Source organism: Miscanthus floridulus, chromosome 6 (genome assembly GCF_019320115.1).
Source record: "Miscanthus floridulus cultivar M001 chromosome 6, ASM1932011v1, whole genome shotgun sequence".
Lineage (NCBI taxonomy): Eukaryota > Viridiplantae > Streptophyta > Magnoliopsida > Poales > Poaceae > Miscanthus > Miscanthus floridulus.
The window spans coordinates 114,818,623-114,832,793 of NC_089585.1; the positions used below are offsets into that span (position 1 = coordinate 114,818,623).

The 14,171-nt window shown below is 41.6% G+C and overlaps 2 protein-coding genes across 5 annotated transcripts; both read right to left on the reverse strand.

Moving 5' to 3' along the window:
* Window positions 1-813: 813 nt before the first annotated feature.
* Window positions 814-4,989, reverse strand: LOC136459148 (jacalin-related lectin 3-like). Its single transcript, XM_066459046.1, has 7 exons — window positions 4,899-4,989; window positions 3,547-3,765; window positions 2,697-3,134; window positions 2,327-2,569; window positions 1,893-2,234; window positions 1,577-1,792; window positions 814-1,437 (listed from the first exon to the last, which is right to left on the reverse strand). The coding sequence occupies exons 1-7, from the start codon at window positions 4,899-4,901 to the stop codon at window positions 1,129-1,131; spliced, it is 1,770 nt and encodes a 589-aa protein (XP_066315143.1). The 5' UTR covers window positions 4,902-4,989; the 3' UTR covers window positions 814-1,128.
* Window positions 4,990-6,447: 1,458 nt separating this feature from the next.
* On the reverse strand, window positions 6,448-10,707 carry LOC136459149 (uncharacterized). Of its 4 annotated transcripts, none has more exons than XM_066459048.1 (7): window positions 10,507-10,707; window positions 9,234-9,375; window positions 7,630-7,777; window positions 7,478-7,553; window positions 7,208-7,319; window positions 7,031-7,122; window positions 6,448-6,761 (listed from the first exon to the last, which is right to left on the reverse strand). In XM_066459048.1, exons 1-7 carry the CDS (start codon window positions 10,540-10,542, stop codon window positions 6,744-6,746), a joined length of 624 nt encoding a protein of 207 aa, XP_066315145.1. In that variant the 5' UTR covers window positions 10,543-10,707; the 3' UTR covers window positions 6,448-6,743. The 4 variants fall into 4 exon arrangements, with proteins under 4 accessions (XP_066315145.1, XP_066315144.1, XP_066315146.1 ...); XM_066459047.1 differs by having other exon boundaries at window positions 6,448-6,788; XM_066459049.1 differs by lacking the exon at window positions 10,507-10,707 and adding an exon at window positions 8,139-8,347 and having other exon boundaries at window positions 6,448-6,788; window positions 9,234-9,372.
* Window positions 10,708-14,171: the final 3,464 nt, after the last annotated feature.

Here is a 14,171-nt window from a genome sequence, read left to right on the forward strand (position 1 = left end):
GTTCTCTGAATCTCTCCGGCTAGAGTCACAGCCCGCAGCAACTACGCGAATCACTAGTCCTTTGAATGTTCCCCGGCTAGAGTCAAGCCACAGGGCGAAACCTAGCCATCTGCAGAAAGAACCAACCAAGCACTAGCTCTGACAGCAAACACCTCATGTCGTGTGCTGGTCTGTCTGAAATCTGAATACGGAGCACTGAATGATGGCGCACTCGATGTCTCGTGACAGACAGATGTACCTCGGGACACAACAACCGAAATGAGATGGCACAAAATCTGTTTAACAGATCGTGTTCAATGTATCAATTCAGAGACTTTCACAGCGTTCGGCTGGTACACTCCCAGCTTGTTCCAGCTTATTCTCTCTCACAGAATACTATTCAATCATCTAAAACCATCCAAAATTCACTATTGAATGCACCAGCCGAACACATTCTTTGACAAGTTTAAGGTGACCAGATACCGACAACGCTCAATCACTTGGATGGATGTTAATGTACTGCCTGTTTGTTCCTCGCCCACTTCACAAATTGGTTCTCTGAATCTCTCCGGCTAGAGTCACAGCCCGCAGCAACTACGCGAATCACTAGTCCTTTGAATGTTCCCCGGCTAGAGTCAAGCCACAGGGCGAAACCTAGCCATCTGCAGAAAGAACCAACCAAGCACTAGCTCTGACAGCAAACACCTCATGTCGTGTGCTGGTCTGTCTGAAATCTGAATACGGAGCACTGAATGATGGCGCACTCGATGTCTCGTGACAGACAGATGTACCTCGGGACACAACAACCGAGATGCGATGGCACAAAATCTGTTTGACAGATCGTGTTCAATGTATCAATTCAGAGACTTTGACAAGTTTAAGGTGACCAGATACCGACAACGCTCAATCCTCCAAACCAGACAAACAAATCACTCACCAAATCACCAACACGACACACAATGGCTCCTGAAGAGCAAACTACTACCAGTAATAATAAGAATAAAAAATAAATACACCATGATATGATTACTCATCATTCAGAAATGCTCATCAGTGAACTTCTTTCCGCATGCAGAGAAAACACTGCAAACTGTACTAATTCCACAGCCTTCGGTTGGCATCAGACCACAGGGTAACCACCAGCCAGGATCAGAACAGATACCTGGAGATGTAGTACTTGGAGTTGGAATCGCTAGTAGTTTTCACGTCTCCCAGCCAGTGCTGCATGTGCACCCCAATGGCGTCCAAGTACAGGCTGCTCCGGCCATGGAAGCCGACCACCTTCCCCTCCGTCGTAGCAGAGCTGAAGTAGGTCCCGATCTCGTCGCCGAACGGGCCGTACTTCCCTCGGCTGCTGACGAAGGTGAGCGATCTCAAGACCCTGGGCCCTTCTTCCACGCAGGTGTTGTAGTACCCGTAGATGCAGGTCAGGACCTCGTGTGGATAGTCAAGCTTGATCTGCATGCACAATGTGCGCTTAATGAGAAACCGTACATCATTTTCATAAACGTGTTAAATACTGAAAAAACTGCACTGCAATTGCACTTCATGATTTGGAGAGCTTGTGTGAGTACTCACAAGTCACAACTGAACTTACCCTGTGTGTTATCTGGCCACCATTTCCATGCTTGGTAGACCAGATGGACTGCCCACTCCTGTCATACTCGATCTGAACAGACCCGATGAAGTCGGTTCTCATGATGTAGATTTGTTTGACGCCAGTGTAGACGCCATCATCCCACGGCTTGCCTCCGTCCCCACCCCATGGTCCTGGACCTATTGGTATGGGTTCTTTCACCACACCGTATGTAACCTGCAGCAGAATTAATAAGATCCAAACACATTTTTTGTCATATAATATCAGTGCTAACACACTGCTTGCATTAGCATCCCCAGTTCATGGAATTGGTTACCTCGTCTCCGATTTCCCTTCGTGCTAGTGCAAGCATGTCAGACTGTCGAGACTGGCTTGCATCGGTCAGTTCTGTGTCAACTCTCTGTGACAACACCTTCCCTTCCAGAACATGAACTCCAATGCTGTCGATGTACCACCCTGCCCTGCCATGAAATCCTACTATCCTTCCATCAGTCAAACAGCTGGAGAAGAAGGTGCCATGTTCATCCCCAAATGGTCCATGGCTCTTCTTTGTTGTGTGGAATGTGAGTGACTTGATCACCGTCGGGCCCATGATCATCGTCGAGCCAAAGTAACCGGTTATATGAGTCAAGATCTCTGATGGAAAATCGAATACAACCTGCCAAACAAAATTACCATGTTATCATGTACTAGCACTAGTGTTGATATGTAACTGAGAACCAAATAACACTGATGCTGAAACTGCATCACCTTTTCAGGTCTAGCACCCCCACTGACTCCACGCTTGTCACCCCATATGGCCTGTCCGTTGCGATCATAGAGAACCTTCATGGAAGATATCCCTAGTCCCCGCGTTAAATTGATTTGCCGGACACCGGTGTATATTCCATCATCAAATATGGTACCACCGTTTCCACCCCAGGGACCAAATCTCACTGGAGTGCTTATAGTCATGGTCCCATTATCCGAGTAGAAACTAGGAATCGATACCATCTGCAGTGTAAAATTCACAATCTGAATATGGCTTCTGTAGCTACAATTTCTATAACTAGAAAATGAATATCCTAGGAATTGGAGCCATTTCAAAAAAAATTTAATAACAATGCACTGTTGGTGATACCTTGCTCATCTGAGATGGATTAGGATACTGCTCCTTTGGAAGACTGCTGGTCAGGACATTGTAGTTGTCACCTCTGTCCTTCACTGCAAGAACCATGTCATACCCAGCACTGCTATCTGCATATCTGTGACCGTTCCTGTCATAAGATCTTGTGATGCTCCGAAGCGCAGATGGCGCATTTTTTGACAGCTTAGTTGTGTTCTCTTTGTTCATATGGCAGCCTATGGAGTGGAGGCACGTTCCAGATCGGCCGTGAAAGCCGACGATTTTGCCGCTGAACACCGGGAGTGAGAAGGATGTCCCTTGCTCGGTGCCAAAAGGCCCGTACTTGGAGCAGTTGCTCTCAAAGGTAAGTGATCTTATGACAACTGAAGCTCCCACTGCACCATAGCAGCCACTGATAGATGTGAGAACTTCCTCAGGGTAATTAAGTTTCACCTGTTGGAAACGTACACATTTTTAATGGTAGCATTACTGTAGCATTGTATCAGTATTCAGTAAAACTAACATGGTGTGCTCAACTATTGACCGAATTGCAAGAACTGTCCAATCAAAGATTAGTTTTGTCTAACTGTACAAAAACGAAGGTATATTTTATTAGCACACCATAAGAAAACTGAATGCATATCTACTCTTCCACAAAATCAATTGCAGCTTGTTTGCACCTCAAATGTTTTATATCACTGTCAAATATCCAAACAACAGAGTTCACTGTACCAACTTGTGCAAGTAGATATTTGACAGTACTGCCATCTTATCTTATATTATATATAATAAGTGCTATTATTTATATGTATAGGCTTCAAATATCACAGCAGCCTAATAGTAATAGGAAACTAGTCAACCGAACCTGATCAGTTTTTGAGCCTCCACCACTAGTCCCATGCTTCTCTGACCAGACTAAGCCTCCTCTCAGGTCATACTCGAACTGTATGGAATCAATGGCCGCACCATGACTGATGATGATCTGGCGCACTGCGGAGTTAACACCATCGTCCCATGGATCTCCTCCTAGACCTCCCCATGGCCCGACCGTCATTGAATTCTTCCCGGATGAACCTCTGAAGTTCTGTTGAACACAAACACGTTGAGATTTGCATCGAAAGATAAGGGGTATCTAAAATCAGAATGTTCAGCTCATGATGCATCATCAGAGCAAAAATATTGTGCCATCCTTGATCACTCTAATCAATATATGCTACTCTTCTAACCAAAATTAGATGAAAGGACAGGAATGCTTTTAGCACGCTTGCCTTGTCAATGTTGAACAAATATGTAAGATCTATGGTCTGACTTCTCCCAAACATTGCGAGCCAACTATGGTCTGGTGGAGCAATAGAAAACTTTTGGATAGATTTTTCATATTTTATATATAAGTATAAGATGTCAAGTTGACGAAGATGTTAGACATAGAATCAAAGTAGGGTGGATGAAGTGACGCCAAGCACCTGGTGTCCTACGTGACAAAAGGGTACCACAGAACTTAAAAGGCAAGTTTTATAGGACGGTGATTAGACCTGCTATGTTGTATGGTGCAGAATGTTGGCCTACCAAAAGACGACATGTTCAACAGACAAGTGTCACGGAAATACGTATGTTGCATTGGATTTACGGTCATACAAGAAGGGATCGAGTTCGGAATGATGATATACGTGATAGATTAGGGGTAGCATCAATTGAAGAAAAGCTTGTCCAACACCGGTTGAGATGGTTTGGACATGTTCAACGGAGACCTCCAGAGGCACCGGTGCATAGTGGAATCCTAAGCCAGGATAGTAACGTGAAGAGAGGCAGAGGAAGACCGAAGTTGACTTGGGTTGAGGTAATAAAATGAGACTTGAAAGGATGAATATATCCAAAGACTTAGCCTTAGATAGGAGTGCTTGAAAAATAGCTATTCACGTGTCTAAACCTTGATGACTTCTGCTGGGTTTCAACTCTAGCCTACCCTAACTTGTTTAGGACTTAAAGGCTTTGTCGTTGTTGTGGTATAAGATGTCAAGTTGATCCCATAAGCAATAGCCAATTGACTCATTCGAAATTTAAGCAATCCAGATAGTACAGATATGCAAAAGCTCTTCCCGACCAACAGATTACATCAAAGGACCTTCCTTCACTTGTTTTCAGTGTATGAACGGCTAACAAAACATGCATACAGGTAAAAACAGTCTAATCGTCCAAGAAACAGGAAGGAGGTGGTACCATGTGCCGCTGTCGAAACAGAGCCCGAACACCTGACCGAGAGAATTAACACTGTACCAAGTGGTTCGTAGTGATGGCTGATGATGAGCTTACCAGGAAGACCAGGAACAAGTCATCCGTCTATTTATAGAGGAACACGCAGAACAGAGTCCCCAGAAAAAGAGCAGGCACGGACACGGAGACGTCACAATTTCACAAGCTGGCAGCAGCACTAACGGTTGAAGAAACCTGAAAGCTACCGAAGAACTCGATTCGCTGACATCGGTGATCGCTGAAATCTCTTGGGTTCATTCACTGCCGCCGTCACAAGTGGCAATCTGTTTGCCACCGCTCGCTCTCAGATAGTCAGATCTCACTTTTACCACCAACTTTGCATCAGTGCTGTCCTGGCGTTCACGTTCGCGACGCACAGCCAAAGCAGCCCGCCGCACCCCTTTATTCTGTTTCCCCCAACATGTAGTTCTCTTTTCGAAATTCGGGTTTTAAATACACTGAAAATGGTGAGCAAGGCAGTACAGAAAGGTTAAGGGATCATTCGAGATGAGGGGAATTTGTTTTGGAATTTTTAGTATTTATTATCACTACAGATTCCAAATTTAACAAACATTTCAAATATAGTTTTGGAAAAGTCGATGAAAAAGGTTATTCGTAGGCCATATGATCGAAGCTTGAATCAGGCTTCACTGCCAGCAAGGCCACACTAATGATGTTATTAGCGACTAGCGAGTGTCCAATCTCCAATGTCTATTGAGCGCTACTCTCCCAGTTCCAAACTATAGTTGACTTTGATTCCCAGTTGCAAATTAGAGTTGACTTTGATTCAAACTTCTCTAAGGGGCTGTTTGGATCTCTTCATTTTAGAGAAATTGAAATCTACTTAATGGATTAGGCTATTTGGCTTGGAATTTGACATTACGTAACTTTCCCAAGCTCACAAATAAGCCTATCTCAAATTCATAGATGGGAGATGGAAATAGATTCTATCGATCACTATGTTATAATTCTACTTCAACTTATAGCACACTCTTCAACTCAATTTCCTACAATAGAAATGCAACATATATGTTCTTGTATGCCTAACAATAAATATACAAATATATTTTATATATAACTATATTAGCTTAATTAATCTATGTCTAAATTATAATTATTAGAATGAATTCAATTCCAATGATCCAAACAGGCCCTAAGTGTTTTTTTTATCAACATCTACAAGTTAAATAAATACTTTGTTAACATATATTTGATGAAGAATTGAATAAAACTAATTTGATGTTCAAGATGTTTGAAAATTTATGTATAAATATGATAAAAGTTAAAATAAATTTAACTTGGAATAAAGCCAAAGTGAGCTATAATTTAGAATTTAGAAAGGATGTAGTATCAGAGTAGTATGTGAATTGATGCATGTTTGTAGTTCGTTTAAGATCCTGCTCGAATAACCGTTACAAACGCAACCATTCAGAGTTCGGACTACCCTTAGCCTCTGCACAGCCTGCATATGCGGACATGCGGTAGACCAATTACAACCCATACCACACAGCAAACCGAATCGAACTGAGCTCACAGAACGAAAGCACAGAATAGCTCAACAGGTCATATGTACATGCTTTTGCCATGTCTAAGGCAGAGAGACACGTGAAACAGAATGTAAATCAAGGAAGCAGACCACATACAGTATCCTCCTTTCAAAGTACCACACCATTGCAACTGTATAAGTGGTGCCAAGAACACGTTTCTGTGAATTGTATAAACTGCTTCATCGTTTATGCACTCCGTAAGGGTACATGTGCCTAATGGCCTGCAGAGGTGGTACCCTTTCTGAAGAATTGACCATTTGCGCTTTTACTTGCTCAGAAAGGCCTTCAAAGAAAATGGTGGGTAAGAATCCTGCTCGAAGAGTTCCAAATGTCATGTATGCAGCAAGATGTAGAATACCAAAACTAAATTTTGAATTCAAGTGGACTGGTGAACAGGGAGAACTTCTGAGAACAAAAAGATATGTAAGCAGCCCTCTCATTGAACATCATATAATTCACCAGAGGACATTACACAATGAGCACAAACTACAAATGAAAACTTACAAGATATGATACTGAACGATTTGCTGACAAGTACTTTGCAATGTTTACCTTGCCAACTTCCTGCTGTAGGTATTGTCTAACCACAGTCGCTTGCTGCACCACTCTCTCCAACGATGAATATGCCGGAAGATTAGCATGTGCTATCGTTAATCATAGAGGAAGATAAATCAGATCATGGGAAATAACTTATGATGGCAAGAGCTAAACATGATATCTATAGCATACCAAGGACAGCCCGATTCAAGCAATCTGCAACATTCTGCCTGTGCTCTGAGCTTAGTAGATGAAACATAGGTGACTTCTCAGGCTCTTCATAAGCCAGGAGGGCCATAAAGTCCTATACAATGAAAACATGGATTTTAATATCCTTCTATAATAATAGTAGCAATTAAACATCTGAAACAAGTAATCAATCCATTGGTCTTCTATGTTAAAATAAAATTCGTTTTAACTGGCAGAAGGGTCCTAAGACATGTAGGTTTAAGGGAAAAGTACCTCTAGTTTCTCAACATACTTGGGAACCTTCCCAAATGATGTCAATTTTTTCTGGCCAAACTCAAGAGCTTCTGTGCTGTCAGCCAAAATAGCCAGGTTAATATAAGAATGTAAAAACAGCTTTCCCTCCTAATTAAATTTCGCAAACTCACCATTTTCTGGAACGAACTAGCTCAATGAAGTGGAGACTTAGAAGATCAAAATGTAGATCCATATCATTCTCTAGCAAGTTAGGAGCCATTTCTTCTGTCAGCTCTATGGCCTTAAGGGCATTCCCTTCTAGCACAAAATTAAAAATTGCTGAAAGGAAATCAAGGCTATTAGAAACAAACAATGCCATCATCAGATAACTGGGGATATAAATACTCAATTTTCAAACTTTTGTGATTTTATGCATTCATGACCTACGATGAATTAAATGGAAGACATCAAATATCCATTTGAATCACAGCTATTGCATATAATATCCTTTTTGAAAGTAATGGCAGGAGCTCTGCCTTTCAATTAAGAAGAATAGAATTGGCCTAGTTTATAAGGGAAACTAGGCCTGAAAACCTTACAGAGGCACAAATTAGAACACAGGAAATACCCACAGCACCAGAACACGATAGCCCTGACGACTAACACACAGAGATAACACACCAAACCAAACGACGCCCACCACGTGTCCTCATTGCCGAGCTGATCACAAGCAGCGAAAAGCAGCTCCGGCTTCCCATGGTGAACAACAGCCAAACGCCCAGACATCCTCCCATGAAGCCTTGGTTTCCTCCAAGCAGAAAATGGTGCTTCCGGTATCTCTGACACGATCATGTACCGAGTCTCACCTTGCGCCATCATTTACTCCCCTCTATAACAGCTTGGCATGGCCTAGCGTGAACGAATCCTCGAGCAGCGCAGACAGTGCAAGGAAGCATTATGTCACGATTTGCCAATTAATTTTGAAGTTTCAAAAAAAGCAGTTAATTATATGCTGAGATAAAAAAAATGGCCAGGAAAAATTGAAAAAAAAATGCAAGAATATTATATGTATGAATCACCCATTACTCAGGTCTTTGCAAGGAACATAGGACAACCTTACCTATTGAATGAACATTAGCAAAAGATTAAAATTTATAAACCACTTTTGTTCGTTCAATACAGTTCTATTATTCTGGTAAAATTTGAACAGAACTGGCATTTTGCACTGGTGTGCAACAGATCAGATCCAATCACTAGCGTCAGTGATAAAATGCAATGAATATCGGTAAACTATAATCCTATATTGAATGGAGATGGCTCCAGTTGTTAATTAGGCAAGATCATTTCAATTGGATGAATTACTGTTTGACAATAATAACCGTAGTGAAGTGATAATATTTTTTCTTCCAAGCACACATACAAGTGATCATAATACTACTAAACATCTACCATTAACTTCAAAACCATAAACAGAAGGGTACAAAGGAATATGAAGATCTAAAAGAAATGCTCAGATTTTTTTATAGGATTAGACCCTCCTTTGACTGCTGGTGTACCTCTTCAAAGATGAAATGAGCATTCACACTTAATAATGGGTTCACTTCTAGTTTTAGCTTTGGATGGAATGTTCGTAATTTTCTTTTCTTTCCTCTTTTTTTCCACGTTCATGTTAGTTTAGTAAGTTGGCCTTTAGTTTCTTTTTCAGTTTTATAGTTTTCAAGATGCAATATGACAAGTAAAGCGCACCCCAAAACATAATGTGGAAAAGATTCAGTATTGACCTGTAAATAAATACCTTTACGCTTATCCACATCCACCGTATAGTCGACAGGTAACTTCAACCCAGTGCTAGATAGGAATGTCTCTGCTGTCTCTTTAAAACAGTTGTGCATAAGATAAGATAGAACTATGTTTCGGACATCGTTGTCGCTGACAGACTGCAGGAGGGAGAAATTTATGTCAATAGCATACTACAGCTTAACAAAGACGATGGTACAGTTTGCATTAATCCAGTTATCCAGCAAAAGGCAGTAATAATTAATCCCCTTAATTGAAAAGGACGACAAAGGGTAGAACATGAAGCTGTTGGTACAGTTGGCGTAGAGCATGGCTATGCCATAAATATACATGGTTGGACCAACACTAAGGGCAGAGTCATATGCCCATATGAGCCACACGTTGAGTGACATAGGATGAAAGTGGTAGTGACTTTGAGGTAATGCAAACTAGTACGGTGACAGCTTGGGAAAAGGTGGTGTGGATGAATCATCTTATGGTGCTGGAAAAGATAAACAAATGCAAGGACATCCATGAGCAGGTGACATGGACCAATGCTCAATTTTAGGCCAGCAACACAATTCAGATAAGACATTTGGCACAGGTGTTTGGCAAGCTTCGGATGCCATATAGATTTGTTGATTGTGGGGAAAAAAAATACTAGTAATATGATATGGCTCATCAGCCTTGGTGATTAGGCTCTTTTGTCTTCTTTGCCACAAAGGAATAACAATTGACCTAACTCCACTCCTTCCTTAAAAAAGAACAAGATTTGTGAAGTGGTTCAGCTATTTGCGCTACATTGTCCAACAATTGGGTTGCCTGCAGCATTGCTCCCAATATAGTTACCCACTAAACACCAACTGAGCTTGCCGCCCCCATGCCATGAGCCAGAATTGCCCCTTAAGACTCTGCTGGTGGATCCCAAGTTCCCAACCTACCTCAATGACAAAGCTTCAAACTTCTCTTCATTACAAAACCACGCAACGACAATACCTATCTTTTCCCACTGGAAGCCAGCTACTGAAGAACTCCCAATCTAATTTGGAAACCCTAACACGAGCGCATCCACAAGTCCAAACACTAAAAAAACCAAGGTAACCCGTAGCTCCGAAACATAATCAAGTAACCCATTCACCCTCATATACAGCAGATGAACACAGAGGACAATAAATTCCCACGCCAAGAAGAACAAATCTAATCCCTATATAATGAGGGCCTCTGCCTAATTAAGGAAAACAAAACAATTGCACCCTCGACCGAAGAAGGCAGCGCGTGGAGAGTGAACGTACGACATTCTCGTAGAGGCGAGGATCCAGTTCCATCATCAGCAGAAGAGAAGAGAGCAGGGCGTCGTCGGACACGAGGAAGAGGCCGCGGCCCGGAGAGGAGGACGAAGGCTGTTGCTGCCCGCTGCTGGACCCTGGGGAGCCAAGCGAGGCGAATTCCCCGGAAGGAGGATTTGACCCTCGTTTTTTGGGATTGGAATTGGATTGGGTAAAAAAAAAGCTAACGTACGCTTGTTTGTTTCTCTGGTTGCCGTCACGCGAATACGTATCCGTCGGATGTAGCAGTCGAAGCATTTCTGTCCGTTGGATCCAGCAGTCCCCGCTCCTCCTTGGTTGCCCGGTTAGAACTATGGCCTGGCCCGGGCTAGCCTGTCTCGTGGCAGCCTGGCAGGAATATGCTGTATGTTTAGTTTGTTAGCCCTACTTAGACTTGTGTAAACAGCCCTATTTGGCCTAAGACGATGTTGTAATTGTGATCAATTCAAATCCCATACTATATATAAGGAGTGATTTGAGATAACCATTATGCTGGCTTCATTCCTCTAAGAAAAAATGTGTAACTTAATCTGAAGTTGGTCCTTAGAATTTCATCAATTTAATTATGATGTAACGAGAGCTTGTTCGGCTGAGCAACAAACCGGCTTGTTTTTTCCAGCCGGGACAGTGTTTTTCTCTCACAACAAACCAGCACACGGTGTTTTTTTTAGTCCAGCCGAACAAATCCCTTGTTTCTCACATGGTTGGCTTGCATAGGTTTTATTGTTGATTGGTTCTTGATTCTTGTGGGACAATTCTCAAATAGGAAGATGTTGATTAAGTTGTTGTGAGATGAGATATGGAAAGATAGAAGTATTTCATCCCCTCTTGATTAAGTGTTGCTTAGATATTTTTATTTTGAGCAAAATGTTAAAACCCTTAAATTTACTTCTCCTCGATGGTTTATATGTCCTAGAGCCAAATGCTCTGCACGATGAAACCTCTACATATGCCACCTTTTGTTGTTTTGAGTTTAGTCAAATTTGGAGACCTTATGAAGTAGTGTACTACAAAAATCAATCTATCTCCTTCATGTTTGCCTTTGATTGCTAGCCTATTATATGTCTGATTATGACAAAGTTCTCATTGAATTTAAGCATGCTCTTTATCAGACATTCCTCCACTAACCTAAATCCATATTCGTTTCACTTATCCTATCTAGCAATTAGTCTTTCAAAATAAATACTCCATTCATCATTTTGTGAATCCTCCTCAAATTCCTGATAATATGGAGACATGTAGCTATAAAAAATGTTAGACACATAAAGGTCCAAGTAAAAAATGAAAAAGAAAAAATGGACACATGAATGTCTTAATATAGAAAAAATAAATAATATATATAGCTCCGTGACCTCAAGAGTTTAAATGAGATTTCTAAGCATGGATCCATCAAATAAGAAGTTTCATTCAAGACCATATTCTGCCTAACCACATTGCTTTGGTATGATGAATCACATATCATTCAATGTGAATACATTATATATCTCTCCATCATATATCCATACTTCCAGTGATCGGCTTGAGAAGTGTCATGACCTTCACTAGGACCATATATGCCATAGGTTATGCCTTCTTTTATCTCTACTTGAGCCCCACATAATCCTATAGTTTGTCGGGAAAGAGAAAGGCCATTGGTCCTGGTGGGGACATACATAAATCGCTTGAGAGATAAGAGAGTACCATTTGAGGAGCATGATGAGCTAGGATTTTCTTTTTGAAATTTTATCAACTACTACGAGCAAAAATTGAAAAAAGGAGGCGAGTCATATCGTCATTCGAGTTGTTCCATCACTCAATCGCCAAAGTCAAGCATCGCAGGCACTCCAAGCCCCCACATTAGTTTTTGCTCAATCCTTTGTCCTTAATTCATATCCTCTACTTGGGACGAGCAAAGATCTAAGTACGAGAGATCTTGTTGGCAGTCCTTAACTTACTAATCCGACTACCAATATAGTATAAAAAATATGGCTTCCATATTTAACTTAATAAACATCATATCTCTAGGGATTTAATCTAATGAATTCCACAAGTTGTATACCTAAATTCAGAAAATACTTGGAGGCGGGGAAGGGGGGGGGGCACTGTCGGCCGACCACTACCATAAACCTGAATTACCTTAAGGGACGAAACTCGCCAAGGACATACCCAAAACCGGCAAGGGAATAAATCTATCCAAGAGTCGTCAAACAAAATCTGCCAAGGCAAGAGTAATAGGGAAATCCACTTCATTTGCGGTTTTGGCCCTCAAGAATTATTTTCGTGGAGGCTGTCCGCAAAAAAAACTAAGGCGATGACTAATTTTATCAACATGTTAAAGTAATGTTCCAATCGTCAAATATTTTATTTTCCTTGTGGGCTAGTAATCTCCAAAGAATTCTAGACCACTAAGATAATCTTTGTTTCATTGGCTGCCTTCACCTCAAAAAAATTATGGATTTCTTTGTCTATTATTAACCGTCAAGGTAATTGTTATTTTCTTGGAGACCAACCCTAAGGAAATGCATATTGCCAACAAAAAAATGATTGCCCTAACCAATAAACTCTAAGATTTTAGTCACTAAATTAATTAACACACGAAAACATGCATATAATAATTTTATTATGGATCCCAACCATGGTATTGTCTTACAAACATATCCATAAGAATGTTACAAGTCCATTCATCATGCATGCTGGTATGAAGTCCATGCATCAACTCTTACCATTTCCAGACTCAACATTGCCATTCTCCACCTTCATCTTGCGAGTTAGCACACCTCAAACCAATGCTAATGGGGACGGGATTCCTGATCTTCCGTCAGGTTCAAGATAACTATCAATTTAGGCGAAAAGCGACACACCGATCTGGCTTCAGATCACAAAGACCCGAACCCTGCAACCTTAGCACCACGTCTTCTCTGGTTATCAACCGTGTCACAATCTAGTTGACCTCGCCAAAAAGGCTAATCTCTGCTGCGAATCGAAGAACACAAGCAAGAACAAGATAAAATGCAACTCAATTGAAGTGACAATTGCAGATAAATGATTAAGCACTTGAAGTTGGGGTCTTGTAAACCGATAACGATGACTGCTCAATGATAGATTGATTTAAAGCAAAACCCAAACCCTCACGATGGCAGCGACAGCTGAATATAAGGTCTAAGGGTCGTCGCTCCCCCTGGACGCCCCCCTAACGGGCTCAAAGACGATACACGAACCAAAAGCGGTGGCGCAGCACCTGACATATTATGGACGCTGATTTGTTTCGACCAAAACAAATGACTTCGGTGGAATTTGGGCCTCAAACCAAAGCCATTGGTTAGATTATGAAATTATCTTTTCATCCATATGTGGATCATCGAAAATGAAGTTCGAATGCGTCATGTGCATCCGTTTTATTGCAGACTGGTCTTGAAGGCCGAGGCAGACTCAAATTCGAGTTGGTCTGGGCGTCCGGCTTAGCTTGGATGCCCTTGCTGGCCTCCTAAGGAGGTGGCCAAGGAGGAGGATGTCCAAGAGCTTCCTTGGTGAGTTCTCCATCTCCTTGGGGCATGCTCCCACTTGGGCCAGGGTCTCAAGGATGAATAACAAGCCCATGACGATGATGTAGCTCCTGCAGAAATAGAGACATAATATCTTAATGATTTGGAGGC